The 15,190-nt window shown below is 35.5% G+C and overlaps 1 protein-coding gene across 1 annotated transcript in view; it reads right to left on the reverse strand.

The window, feature by feature from the left end:
- The window catches only part of rabl6a (RAB, member RAS oncogene family-like 6a), a 32,090-nt gene extending 17,077 nt beyond the window's left edge, over window positions 1-15,013 (reverse strand). The window contains 7 exon segments of the mRNA XM_048188039.1: window positions 809-949; window positions 2,748-2,839; window positions 3,522-3,574; window positions 6,491-6,538; window positions 9,127-9,261; window positions 11,227-11,651; window positions 14,769-15,013. Of these exon segments, the coding sequence (XP_048043996.1) occupies window positions 809-949; window positions 2,748-2,839; window positions 3,522-3,574; window positions 6,491-6,538; window positions 9,127-9,261; window positions 11,227-11,356 (599 nt within the window). The 5' untranslated portion in view covers window positions 11,357-11,651; window positions 14,769-15,013.
- Window positions 15,014-15,190: the final 177 nt, after the last annotated feature.

Here is a 15,190-nt window from a genome sequence, read left to right on the forward strand (position 1 = left end):
TGAGGAAATTGTGGTTAAAAAAAAATTTGAAGGAAATGTCCTGAAGAAAATTGCTAGAGTCTTATATGTTTGCACCAATCATTTGGAGTCGGACTGCTTCACAAACGAGGGTCTTTTTAATGCTGGATTTTCAAAAAGGTTGATTATGAAAGATGGGTCAATACCAACGCTTTGTGCGCAAACTTCAGATCCAGACAAATGAAGTACCATAAGTCATATTGTTGCTAAAGTTAACATTGTCTCTGCCCATTTTCACTGATGCTACACTCATGTGCTTTTAGAATTATCGTAAATACAAGATGCACATGAACACCCTTTATAGAAGTCGCCCACTTGAATGCGATGAGCTCGTAATCACAACTTCAGAAGTGGAAATTATGAAATTTCTGACAGCATGTGAAGGCACCAGGATACAAGAGCTATGACGTTATTTTTATCCCGCCATGCTCACCGTCTGCGTAATTAATAAACGCACATTTATTATGCACAGTACAGTCAGATGAGAGTTACTACCATTACTGGCAGTTTCTGAGATTTTTAGTGAGTGAGATTGTCCTGTTTTCTTGTTGCCAATATGCCGAAGCATAAGCACTTGAAGCTCCGCCCTTTTCTTGAAAGAGGGCTGGGAGCACCTGCTCATTTGCATTTAAAGGGACACACAAAAACGGTGCATTTTTGCTCACCGCCAAAAAGTGGCAATTTTAACATGCTATAAAAATTATCTGTGAGGTATTTTGAGTTAAAACTTCACACTCTAGGGACATCAGAGACTTATTTTAAATCCTGTAAACAGCTGTTCAGTTCTCACCTGTTCAGACTGTTGATGAAGTCTCTGATGTCATCGGGTAAGATGACCCTGTGCTCGCCCATGTCCCGTTGGTTACCCAGGACACACACTGGGATGTGTGTTGGCACTTTTGGTAACTCCCTAAGGATGTAGTTGAATGTCCTGCAGTAAAGACAGAGTCTATGATTCATACAAAACATGTGATTTCTTTGCGTACTGCACAATTTTATACATCATAATCTAAAAATGTGAGTTTTAACATTCAGAACAGTTTGAGATATTTTTGAACTGATTTATCACTGCCAGACTTCATACCACCTATATATGTTGGAAAAAACATAGTGAAATGCCAGGATCTTATTAGCAAACAGCATGAAAAAGCACAGCAATAAATTCATCTTATGTGTTCATCTTTACCAGCCTGACAGGAGCATAAATACCAAGCTGAAAAATAATCAAGGTTATTCTACCATTACCTGGTGAGCAATTTGGATGAACCCTCTGGTATTGTTCATTTGGGAGTCACACTTGTGTTGTTCATGGTGAACAAAAGACACAGAACACCTGAAATATTTTCAGTAAAATAAATAATTTATATTTTTGTTCAATAATATGTTTTCTTTTGTATTTTGAGTCCCTTTTTTTACTGCATTGTGGCTGAATTATTGATTTTATTTCAAGCATTTGAAAAACTTGCTTTGTGTTACTTCACTGCTGTGTGCTTTTTTTCTGCCTCGTGGCTGATTTGTAGATTGTATTGTATCCCCCAATAATTTTTTTTTTTTTTTTCCATATTTTTCATATTTCATTTCCAATTGTGGTCATTTGTGACCACGAACAACACAAGTGTGGCTATTTATGACCATTCAGCTCCACATTATTTTTTTTGTTTTTGGTCACATAACGACCAAGAACCTTAAGAAAAATCAAGATGGCATACAAGCCGACATTCATTTAGTGAGCTGGGCCCCATTTTTCGTACATGGAGCACTGAGGTAGCCGTACTGCATTACTGATTTGACAGAATTTCAGAATTCAGAATTTTTATTGTTATATTTCTAATATAACATTTACACATATATATATATATATATATATATATATATATATATATATATATATATATATATAGCTATGGAAAAAATTAAGAGACCACTTAACATTGATTTCTGAACTTGGAGTGGTCTCTTAATTTTTTCCATAGCTGTATATATATAAAAAAATCAACTTTAACTTTATTATTATTTGAAAATGTGGAAAACTGTCACAATAAAGAAAGTGCTTTCCAATCAATACAGGAATAAGGAATGAACAATTATCTCAACTCAATTCAGTTATTCCAATCACGCATATTTGAAGAATTGTATATGCATTGCAGGCATATTTGAAGAACCGAATCAGACAGCGAGGAATCATCACGACTTTATGTTAGATCTTGTAATGCAATGAACAAAGAATGGGGCACTGATTAAATGTTGGTCTAAAGACCAAAAGAGTACCTGCAGGTCACAACATTCCCAATGGTTTAAGCAAAAATGCAGCCCTATAAATAAAGCAGAACCCAGGTTTGCAAACAACGGGCACCTGTGATGGTGAGCTTGGGTCAAAAAGTAAAGACCCGTTAGCAGAATGCAAGGCAGATCCAATGAGCAGAGAGATAAACAGAGTTAGAACCTTTAAGAGACACTGAGCTGCAGGTATTGGTTTCATTGCGTTCTTTGTTCCTGACAGTGGCCTCGACTCTACTGAGAAAGAGACGCTCAATGACCCGCTGCAACCCAACGCCCAGTTCCTCCACCTGATCCTGACCACCGATAGCTGTCAGATCAAAAAGAGGGGCGGCAGGGGTGGGAACGGAGTGATGGTGGGACAGGAGAGGGTGATTGAGAATGAATGTGGGGTTTGGAGAGAGTGAATGTGGAATGTGGGGAAAAAACAGAAGGAATGGCAGATTCCTTACCACTGTTTGGTGATGTCGAACATCATGATCACGCCGTTACAGTTCTTATAAACATCCAGGAACTCTGCGTCGAGAGCCATCTCGGTTTCTGACTGCACAGAGAACAAAACATCTCCAAGATTACAAAAGCGTTTCCAGCTGATTGAACATTAAAATCATCTTGCATATAGCTTACAGATTACATCATGAGATATTGGAAGATGTCAAATGATTAATTAATAAATGAAATGTATTACATAATACATTTTTAATTCAGTTAAAACAAAACTTTGAAGTATTAATCACATGGTAATTGTCAAACAGGCTTACAATAGTTTAAAAGTTTGCTTTTTTTTTTTAAAGACAATACTTTTACTCAGCAAGAACACATTAAACATCAAAAGTTACGTTACAAACTATCCGTTTCAAACAAACGCAGTTATTTTGAACTTTTCAATATTGATAAGAAAATCAATAGTGCAAATCAGCATATTAGAATGATTTCTGAAGGATCATGTGACACTGAAGACTGGAGTAATGATGCTGAAAATACAGCTTTGATCACAGGAATAAATTACAATTTAACATTCGATTAGAAAAGAGTCAATTAAAATTGTTATAATAATAATAGTTCACAATATTACTGTTTTTATTGTATTTTTGAATAAAATAAATGCAGCATTGGTGAGCAGAAGAGAAAAAAAAAAAAAAAAAAAAACCTTACCAACCCAAACTTTTCAACGGTAGTCTAACTATCTACAAATACTCCTTGTTTAATAAAACAGCAGTGAATACCTCCTGAGGTTCATTTTCCAATTTCAGATTCTCTCCGCGTCTTTTCCCTTTCCCTGCAGTAGTTGGAGAAACACAGTTATTACAATTAGTGTGGCTGTACTTCAGCAACTGTGAGTCTGAGATATGAGAAGAGTAATATTCATATGCTTATCCATCCAGAACCCACCAAAGCAGACCAACAAAATTTGTGTCCTCTTACGCATGTTGCCCTGATGCTTTACATGTTTTCACAAGACTGCTGGAACCCTGACTTTGTTAACTAGTCAGTCACAGCAATCCAAAAGTAAAATATTACTCAGAAACACAATGGGATATTATTTACATTTTCATTTATGCATTTGGCAGATGCCTTTATCCAAAGTGACTTGCATTGCATTCAAATTATACATTTTATCAGTTCATGCATTCCTTGGCTGGGAATCAAACCCATGACCTTGGGGTCACTATGGGGTCAGGCTCTACTGATTTGACACATTACTCAAATACAAAGTTTCTTGCATTACAATATTGCGTTACTCCCTAAAAAAAGTAACTAATTGCGTTAGTTACTTTTTGTGGAAAGTAATGCGTTACATTACTTTTGCGTTACTTTTTCTCATCTGGGCTTTGTTTGTTTGTTTGTTTTTATAACAACAAAAAAGTTCTATTTTTGGCAAATGTAAAGGCCCTTTCACACCAAAAAGTGGAATGAATAATCCTCAGGCTGAAGGAAAATCAAATTCACGCCTGTACAGTAGTTTAGTTTTTAGGATGCAGGAGAAGTCGTCTCCTGCTCACATTTAGACTAGAAGTAGTCTAGAATAACCATCATGTTTACACAATGCACATAATGCCTCTGCACTTTATTTCTCTCAACATGGGGACAGGAGAGCTGTCAGTCAATAAATGAGAAAACAAAGTAATTTGTGTTACTTATTTAATAAACTCATATATTTTGCTTTAAATTTAAAAGTAATACATTACTTTACTAGTTACTTGAAAAAAGTAATCTGATTACATAACTCACGTTACTTGTAACAACACTGATAGTAACAAACAGTTCTATTTAGAACCATATCGTGCAGAAAAAAAACGTTTTATGCTAAAATGTTTCTTTGTGTTAGAGTTTAAGGTTCTTTATTCACGCCTTTTTGTTTTTTAATCTGTAACTGTCAAAAAATCCAATCAAAGCCATCTCATTATTGATTATCAGAAGCTCAACCATCCAACAAGACAGACTCAACAAAATGTATATCCTTCTTAAAATGCCTATAAACAGAACATGTACAGTATGTGCTATATACATAAACTTCAATAAATACTGTATATTGCAGTTACTTTTGAAAACATCTAAAATGCATTTTTATATTATCATATTGGAGTGCCCACATTCTTTATCTGATGATTTAGTAGAAATATGTCTCACTACTGCTTCCCAGAAACCACTTTATTCACATTAACCCCAGTGTTCGTTCCATTATTAAATATCTTATTTCAATATTTACACACGTATATATATATATATATATATATATACACACACTGATAAAGACAATAGCAGATAGAAAACAATTAGAGCAAACCTGAATCAACAGCAGCAGCTCCTTGTGCAAATATTCTCATGGTAACCACAGTTTACTCTTGTAGTTAATATAGATATTGTTACGACCATAAACTCTCATAAATTCAGATGGGTTCTCTTTCCAGCAGTGTAAAATGTCCAATCTTTTTCCCAACAAAACTTATATATATATAAACTTTATTACAGGCTCTAGACCCAACAACAAGACCAACAACATAACAAAAGGAATAGATACATACACACATAAAAACATATATTGATTCATGAGAGTCTTAACAGGCACCCATACCAATGTTTCCACAAATATGATTGATATCTAACCGAGCTGCACCTAGGGCTTGTGAGCATCATTATAATACAGTTTTTAGACCCATCATTATAATACGGTATTTTTATGAAAACTATGGTTACCATGGTAAAAGTCTGTACTACTTCACAAAGAGTGTAAATAGAAAACTATGATATATCTGAAATATTTCTGTATATATATTGCTGTTCAATCACAATTTAAACCACAATTTCCACTTTATGCATCATTGACGAACTTTTAAAAGAAGGCTGTTTGAAATAATGATATTAATATTTACACCTAATATTCAGCAATATTATTGACTTGACTGCACTGACACTATTGGATGAGAACTGAACTGAGCTGGATGATCACTGTTTTCTGCAGGGCTGCTTATAGCTGAAATGAACTCATTCCATGTTTGATGAACTTTACAGTTATTGAACAGAATTGAATCAACACTAAACTGACTTCAGAAGAATAATGACACTATTGTGTTTTTAGAGCTTCTTTACAGTAGAACTGAATTCTGTTTGCATCATTGATCATTATGTTACCGTTTATCACTCTAAAGCTGCTTTGAAATGATCTGTATTGTATAAAGTGCTATAGACAAAGGAGACTTGACATTGTAGAAGATCATTCTAAAAATAATTAAAAAAAGCTGTAAACTTAATACATATATGAATACAAAATGCAATGTATTATAAAAAAAAACATCAAATGCTATTTAAATAAACATACAGTGGAAAAAGTGACAAGTACATTAAAATCTAGAGTCTAAAAACAGCACAGACTACTGAAGGTAATGTCTATTCTGAGCACAGTTTTATAAAGAAGAGAGGTGAAGACCACAGCAAACACACACACAGACTGTTTAATGTTTAACTATTTGATTACTAGTTCTCACCTACACCTTCTGGAAGAGGAAGCTTTTGCCCTTTAAGTATTTGCAGACCACAAAAAAGAAGTAAAATACAACATTACATCCTTATCCTTCAAAGATAGCTGAAAATATACTAAAATAGCAATTTCTTTAGGTTCGCACACGAGTGCAAATATCTACAGTGTAAGAAAAAAAAAGTGTCACTAGTTCCAGTGTGTTTTCTAAAGACTCACCTTTATCTACAACATCCCAGACTTCAACTTTCACTACATCATCTGTAGCTGTGGATAAAAGCGAAAACAAAATACAGTCAGAAATATAAAGTCAACGAATATTGTAAACAGGTTCTGATACTCTCTGACCCTTCTGATAGGGTCTATTTAAAGGGATAGTTCACTCAAAAATGAAAATTATCCCATGATCTACTCACCCTCAAGCCATTCTAGGTGTATATGACTATCTTCTTTCAGACGAACACAACTGGAGTTATATCTAAAAATATCCTGACTATTCCAAGCTTTATAATGGTAGTCATATACACCTAGGATGGCTTGAGGGTGAGTACATAATGGGACAATTTTCTTTTTTGGGTGAACTATCCCTTTAAATTAATTATTTTAGGTCTTTGAAAATAAACCACTTTCCTTCATCAAAGACCATATAATCAGTGGTTCTTGTGCGTTGACCCAAAAATTAGTCACAGGTCTATTGTGACAAAACTTTTATACAATATTTGGCCCAGTGCTTGTTCAATGTGTTTGGCTGGTAAATCACATGTCAGTTATCATTTATGCATTTACAAAATTAAAATTTTGCCGTTAACAAGTTACATTTAGTTTGATCAATGAGTTTTATGATAATATTAATAAATCCTAATATTTTGTTTTTAAGGATATTTTTATTTAATCTTGCACAATAAATGATTTTAGTTCTGTGTTGGTTCTGCTGCATCTTGATGTCCCGAAGCAAGAACATTTGAGACTGACTGACCTAAACCAAGAAGGATTAAGTTATACAGTGCATGAGGGACTCATTGGCCACAATCATACAGCAGCAGAATATGGACATTCACACACAGTTCAGTTATTAACGGGAGTGACAATCGCATTCTATAATCGAACTCACACCCGTACATTTTCAGGACTCATAACCGCATTCTCTGAAAACCTGTGCTGTGTGAACAAAACCGGACTGGACTTGTCTGCAACATCATACGGTGCGAGAGAGCCGCTCTGCGCTGCACAAATGAGCGTCTACCGCGTGTTGCGGGTTTTCATATGTGGTTTCGGTAACTTACAGCGATGGAGATATGAGCTGTGTGTCATCTGAAGGTTTTAGGTAACAGTCACTGTTCTCCACTGGAGCTGTTCCCATCAGCTTTCAAACTCAAGTGCTCCGCTCTCCACCCAAATATATAAGCTGCTGTCGGTTAATGAAGATTTAACGGATGAACTTGGGGCTCGATTTGACTTGCCGTGTGAAAAGTGAAAAGTCTTTTCAGTTTTATGGACGTCACCATCTTGGATATTACGTTGGTCACTGTCGCAATGGTTACCACTGGTAAGAGAATACGGGCTTGACTCCCATCGCACATTCATACACACAGTATTTAGGGCCCTATAATTTCCGCGATCATGGAATCGCGGAATCCATTAATAAAAACAGAATTTACTATATAACGCGGAATGTCACGGAATTTGTCAAATTTTTGATGAATGAATTAAAAGCAGGTCATTACACTTAAATTAAATCGCGATATAGACTAGTGACTGTGAATATTAAACCGCAAAAAGACTATTTAAACATGAATCCTGCATGCCTGTGTGACTCTGAAATGAATGATGCGGAAGCGCAGTTTCATTTACCTTACACACAATCGCGCGGGCGCACGCACGCTGAAGCACGTGTGACGCTCGCCGTGTTTTCGTCCTCTGTCGCCTCACTATATGAACGCACAAATTCATCTCCAGAGCTGCTCTGAAAGTCACTTCATCAGCATTTAACCGCTTCGTTTGCGAAAACTACCGCCATAAACACAGAGAAACTCAAAGCTCTAGGCAAACCGTCAAAATAAAAGTTCGATTTAACTTGACAGAAACATATTACTGTTGTACAGTAGAATTTAGATAAATTAATTTAATAATAAATTATTAAAATATATTTTAAACAATAATCTCAGTGTTTCTTCCATGTTTTAATTTGAACAGTAAAGCTCTGTTGTGCAGCACATTGTTTGACAAAAAAAGTTTAATTTCATGATTAAAAGACAAATTAAATGGTATGCGTTCATTTGATTGCCAGAAAAATTTAAATACACAACAGAACTTCTGAAAAAAAAATCATAAAAATATATTTTTTAATTAATAAATATTGTTGTTTTTAAGAATTCAATTAATTAGACATTCTTTTTGATTATTAAAATGTAATTAAACCATTAAAATGGAATCCAGAAAACAGAATTTGGTAAAAATAAAATTTGAGGGGAAAGAATAAAACGTAGGGCCCTAAAAAAAAAAAAAAAAAAGTAATTTTTTTTGTTAAACTTTTATTAAATTGTTGGTAAATTGGACAAGATTCATTATTTCAATAAATTAGCTTTTTGCTTCTTGATTACTAAAATTTAATTTAACCGTTAAAATGGAGTCAAAAAATAAATAAAACAGAAAAAAACGGAATCCAGAAAAATTAAAACGGAAAAAACGGAATTTGGGAAAAAATAAAATGGAATTTGGGAAAAAATAAAACGGAATTTATAGGGCCCTAAGTATTTGAGACGGTACTGTAAGTTGCTGCGTGAACGGGACATTTTGAGACTTTGCGGTTGTCAATCCCAAAATCAGACCGTGTGAACATAGCCATTGATACTCACTTTTGTAGTTCCAGTGAATGCTGGTGACCTGGATCTCCTGTGTAGGGATGTACTCTTCCATAAACTTTTTCCCTTGAAGTCGGTGCCAAAGTGCGCTTTTACCGGTGTTCCTGTCCCCACGGATGACTATTTTCACTGAGAGAAACAAGCAGATAGGAGATCATTGATATGATACAAAAAACCCTAAATTAAACAGTCCAAGATTCAAATTAACTACCAGAGGGCACTGATCGGAAATGGAAAGATCTGAACCAAGACAAATGTTCCACACTTACTACCTGCTAGATTTGCATCAGTACAATTGTACTGATACAGCACATTTCTACCAAAATGCCCTTTTCACAGCTGAAATATCTTGGGATATCTGTGCGTCTAAAAAAAGATACCTCTACCAAGAGAAGTGACTGGAAAAATAGGCCAGTAGGTGGGTGATCGTGTATCATTCATGCATTTTTTATTACACAGAGCTGCGGAAACAGCACGACGAGTATTCAAAGTGAGATCAATGAAGAACCGCCGACTGGCTCACTGCTGCAGCGTCACATGTCAAAACACAACGTCTACACAACTCCATCACACCAGCATGGATTCAGTTACGTCTTGTGCATTTAAGACTTTAGGTTTGCCATGGACAAATCTTTAACTTTGTGTTTCATAATTGTTTTATGACAGAATATAAAGAAAATGTATAAGGAACCAATTTTAAAAGAATTTATAAATAAAATAAAGCCCATTTAAGTTTTTTTTATTGACACTATTTTATGACAATAAAACACATTTTCAATTCAAATTCACATGAATTGTAATTCAAACAATGTAATTCAAAATTTTAAAACAATGATTTACCATTGATGCTCAATGGTGATTCTCATTGGATTTCCATTACTATGTTTTTTCCCATTACTTAAATCAGCATAAATTTAAAGCATTACAAAAATACTAGTCTATGACTAGTATGAATGTTTAACCATTTAAAGTGTTCCTTGATTATGATTTCACTTTTTTTTTAAACTTTAGTTAGTGTGTAATGTTGCTGTTTGAGCATAAACAACATCTGCAAAGTTACGACGTTCAAAGTTCAATGCAAAGGGAGATATTTTCTTTTACAGAAATCGCTTTAAGGACTACAACAAACGGCTGGTAGGGACTACAAAAAGCTTCTTCCCGGGTTAGTGACATCACAAACCCTAATTACATAAACCCCGCCCCCGAGAACACACAACAAAGGGGGTGAGGCCATGTTGGGAAGAGTTGCTGTAGTAGAGTGTTGTTGCCATGCCGTCATTTTTGTAAAGCTGAACACCGTTACTGACAATCCTCATTTTGGCTGCGTGAGATTCTCCAGCTTTGTTGTTGTTGAGCAACCGAAGCTCGAGCTGTTAAAGCTCCGCCCTCTTTTGGAAAGGGGGCTGGGAGCAGCAGCTCATTTGCATTTAAAGGGACACACACAAAAACAGTGAGTTTTTGCTCACACCCAAATAGGAACAAATTTGACAAGCTATAATAAATGATCTGTGGGGTATTTTGAGCTGAAACTTCACAGACACATTCTAGGGACACCAGAGACTTATATTACATCTTGTGAAAAGGGGCATAATAGGAGCCCTTTAAATAATACACATTTGTTCCCATTATTATTTTTTCTTCTGGTATATGGTATAATGCAATAGAAGTGTTTCATTGTTATGAAAATGTCCTAAAAAGGCTCTCTTTTTTTTCTTTTAAGGTAGGTTTTTTAAAAAAATTTTTTTAAAATATATTATTATTTTTATAGTTACATTTAAAATAATAATAATAATTTTTAATGATTTGGGGTGAAACATGACAGACAAGTTCTTGACAGATTTCAGAAGTTTTTTTCTCTAATATTAGCATAAGAATTACGTGTCTTGCAAATATCTATTTGTTAAGCTGTCAAAATTTAACATAGCAAAACAAGTACTGCTGTGCTCTATTCAACAGTCTAATACTTTAGACAAACCACAAAGAAAAACTCCCTCTACAAGCCCAAAAGAAAACAATGGATGTCTTTAACACAATGGAAAAAAAATTGTGACAGGCTCTACTCAAAAAAAAATTGATTAAACATGAAGCTCTTACTGTTATATTGTACACCCTTGGCAAAGCGTCTCTGTAGACTCTGGTTCATGGATTGCAGGCCTGCAGGAATATGTCTATCCCTGAGCTGCCCTGCTTCAGAGCCCACCAGCTTCTTCAGAGCGGTAAACATCTCGACTCTTCAACAGTCCAAAAATACTAAAAAAAAGGGTCTTCAAGGAAGCACTTGCTGCAGTGTCAAAGATCGAAGACAAATTTTCTTAAGCAAACATATTGACAGCAGGAATGACGTGGTCTAAAGGTCAAAAGTGGAGTCCGTCTTCAATATATTGAGCTCCGGAAGAAGGCTATTATGGTGCCAGATCCAGTTAGCTTTCTATTTCAACAGTATACAATCCTAAAATGTGCCATTTTAGCTACTGTAACCGTTGTGATGATATATGTCCATCCTGGTCTACTGGCATCACCTGTGGAAAAAAATAAGATACAGTCAAGATCAGCAAAAGCCTTCAGCTTACAAAAGTGAAATAAACTCTGTCATCATTTAATCACATTCAAGTCATTTACATTTTCTTTCTTTCATGGAGCACAAAAGGAGATGTTTAGCAGTATGTTCACATTGTACTTTTCCACAACATATTGAAAGCACAGTGGCCAAAAAGGACAAAAGGCACCAAAAAAATAGTCCAGATGCATACTCCATGTTTCAAGTCTTCCATAGCCATAAAATAGGTTTGCGTGAAGATAGGATCAAAATTTAAGTTGAAAAAGTGACTTGAATGGAAAAGAGCAGCGTGAGCATTTAAAACATCTCCTTGAAAGTTATAGAATAGGTTATACAAAGTAAATAACAGACAAACTCAAGCCAGACTAAACTACTAAGAGCAGCAGAAATGGCAATATATAATAATAATAATTAGGGCTGGGCGATATATCGCATGCGATTGTCACGCGCATTTCGTCAGTAAAGCCGGTTCCCTGATTACCGCTAAATCGCCATCACCTGCTTTCAAATGGAGCGGCATTTAATAGACAGAGCCGTAGTTCACTGATAAGCTACGCAATATCGCGTTCATTATCGAAGGCGATTCATCTGCGATAATAAACGCGATATTGCGTAGCTTATCAGTGAACTACGGCTCTGTCTATTAAATGGCGCTCCATTTGAAAGCAGGTGATGGCGATTTAGCGGTAATCAGGGAACCAGCTTTACTGACGAAATGCGCGTGACAATCGCATGCGATATATCGCCCAGCCCTAATAATAATAATACTTTAGGATTCTGATAACTGATATATATCATTTTAAATTACGGTTTCATTTCTGCTTTTTATTAAAACACATTTAATAGGAGGAGAAATGGAAACAAATGATCGTAGCACACACAAAGAAACTCAGGTAACATACTGCGGTAAAAATTCAAAATGTTTAGTTTTTATACTTATAACATACGATACAGTAAAGCAACATCACACAACCAAGAGTGCTGTTTTCCTGAATACCATCACGATTGAAAATGTCACATTGCTTTCATACAAAAGTTAAACAAATAGTTAAAATTAAGTCACTTACATTTTAGACGCAATATTGACTATTTTTGTGTTGTTTTACCAGCGAAAATTAGGGATGTACCGATTAACATTTTGGCCAATACGATAGCCAATAATTCTTTATATTAGACAGCCGATAACCAATATATTGGCCGAGACTTACGTTGTATGTTGTACTTAACTATTTTCCTTTTTGAAGTGATTTCAATCATATTTCAAGCAATTCAAAACCATAATGATGGACAATGCGCATCTGAAGTGTCTCAGCTGAGGGAAATAATCCATTATTTATCACTTTAATAATATATCGGCCAAATTTTCTTATCAGGACGATAACGATAACATTAAAGATGAGCATATATTGGCCGATACCGATATGGTGGCCGATATGTACCTAGCGAAAATAGTTCCAAACAAAGATCACCACAGAACCATAGTAAACGAATCGGTTGAGTCAAAGATTCAATGACACATTCATAAACAAAAGCCTGATTATTGAATGAATCAGCTGTTTGAATGAATCATTTGAATGAATGACTCAATAGACAGGAACACACCAAGCCGACGCCAATGAACTAGTGGCAACGAAAGCAGACTGCGGGGTTGGCTCACGTCGGCAGTGTCTGTGTCCAAAGTTGCCTTGACACACCAAACCGACGCTTGACAGCCGACAGCCAAGTAGCATGGCTGTTCTGCACCTGCGTAAGATGAAATGCCTTTCCGAACCAGCAGGTGGCAGTAGCTGAACAGAATGATCAGATGGCCCGACAGACCGACGCCAATTCAATATGTCGAATCGGCCGAAAAAAAGCAGACGAGGACCAACTTCAGGCGACGGTGTGGAACACACTGAGAAAACTTAGTCGGCCAAAGAACAAAAACTGCCGTCGGCTTGGTGTGTTCCTGCCTAATGACTCGCTCATAAACACGATCTCCTGCCGCCACCTACTGCCGGTTTAGTTTCATGGTTAAAAGTATAATTTTTCCAACATTTCTTATTCGTATATTCAAAAAAAAAAATGTAAAACAATCTCATAACATTATTTAATGCAGTTGTAATTTTTCAGTGTAAATTATTTAATTTGATTGGCAACAGCCCTATAGTGTTGTCTTATTCTAATTTAAATTATTGATTAATTTAAGAATTAGTATTGCTATAATAATATTTATTCTACCATTATAATTATAATTTTATTTTATGTAAAGTTGTTTTGTTGACCAGAGAGTAACAATCACCAATTTAGATCAAAAGTGTGCATACAGATGAAAATACTGGTCATAATGATTATTACTACTACACACATAAGCAACAGAACAAATATATGCATTATATTTTAAAATTGAATTCCAAAATTATGACTAATTAAAACAAAAAAACAAACAAACAAAAAAACAAGTACAAGTAGAACGAAACATTACAAACTCTGCAGAAACAATGTATTATGGCATCATATTTTACATCATATTATAACCTCAAAAGCACCATAAACATCATCACATCCTCAGGTTAAGGCAGACACATGATTTAATTCCGACTGAAACAAAAAGTGTCCATGTAAACATAGCTATAGATTCTATTATTTATATATCAACAGCAAAAACAACATTCATTTATAGTGAAAATTATAACACAACATAGATCACATTATAAAAACATTCAATAACATTATACTCTAAAGTCCAAACCACATAAGCAGCATTTAGTCACACTTACCTAATATCTCTCACCTGTCAGTTGGTAAGAAAGCTGTCAGTTTTACCATAATATCATAATAGACCAGCTGTTATGTTCTTTTGAAGCTCCAGTAAATATTCACTTTGTAAGCTGCTAAAAATCGCTGAACCTCTGACGGGGAAGTGTGAATACTGTCCCTATGAAGGCTCTCATTGATACCTGTGTGTATTTAGTGAGGTGAATTATTTGCGCTAGTCTGTTTGACGGCCATCAGCTGCACAGCTAAAGCGACGTGTCAATTACAACACAAACAACAGCAACGTTTCACTGAAAGGTTTTATTTCTAACAAACTCCTTACCTGGTTCACGGTCTTCGCCTGCGGTATTTCAGTCGCATTCTGCTGTCGGCTGGCGTTTAAGGTAGCCCATTTTCTGTGTTAAAGGAAAACATTTCCTTAGCATCCCTCTCTCATCCCTCAAGAGTCTCTCAGCTGTGGAATGCCGTGAGGAGAGCGAGAGGGGCGCGCGTCGGGTGCGCGCTTGTGCTGCAGCTCCTCTAGCGGTAGGATGATGAATAGCCGCACTGTGGCTCTGAACGCCCCTAATGGTAGTATTATGAAACAGCAGCACTTTAGCGCCTCTAGTGGTAGGATGGGATCTATTATGTATATACAGTATGTCCAAAAATAATCAAAATACTGTATATAACTGGCATAGTACAGTATAATGCTATTAACACCTCGCAGATAGACAGTAATCAATAATGTACCCATCCCAAAAT

Source organism: Megalobrama amblycephala, linkage group LG4 (genome assembly GCF_018812025.1).
Source record: "Megalobrama amblycephala isolate DHTTF-2021 linkage group LG4, ASM1881202v1, whole genome shotgun sequence".
NCBI classification, from domain to species: domain Eukaryota; kingdom Metazoa; phylum Chordata; class Actinopteri; order Cypriniformes; family Xenocyprididae; genus Megalobrama; species Megalobrama amblycephala.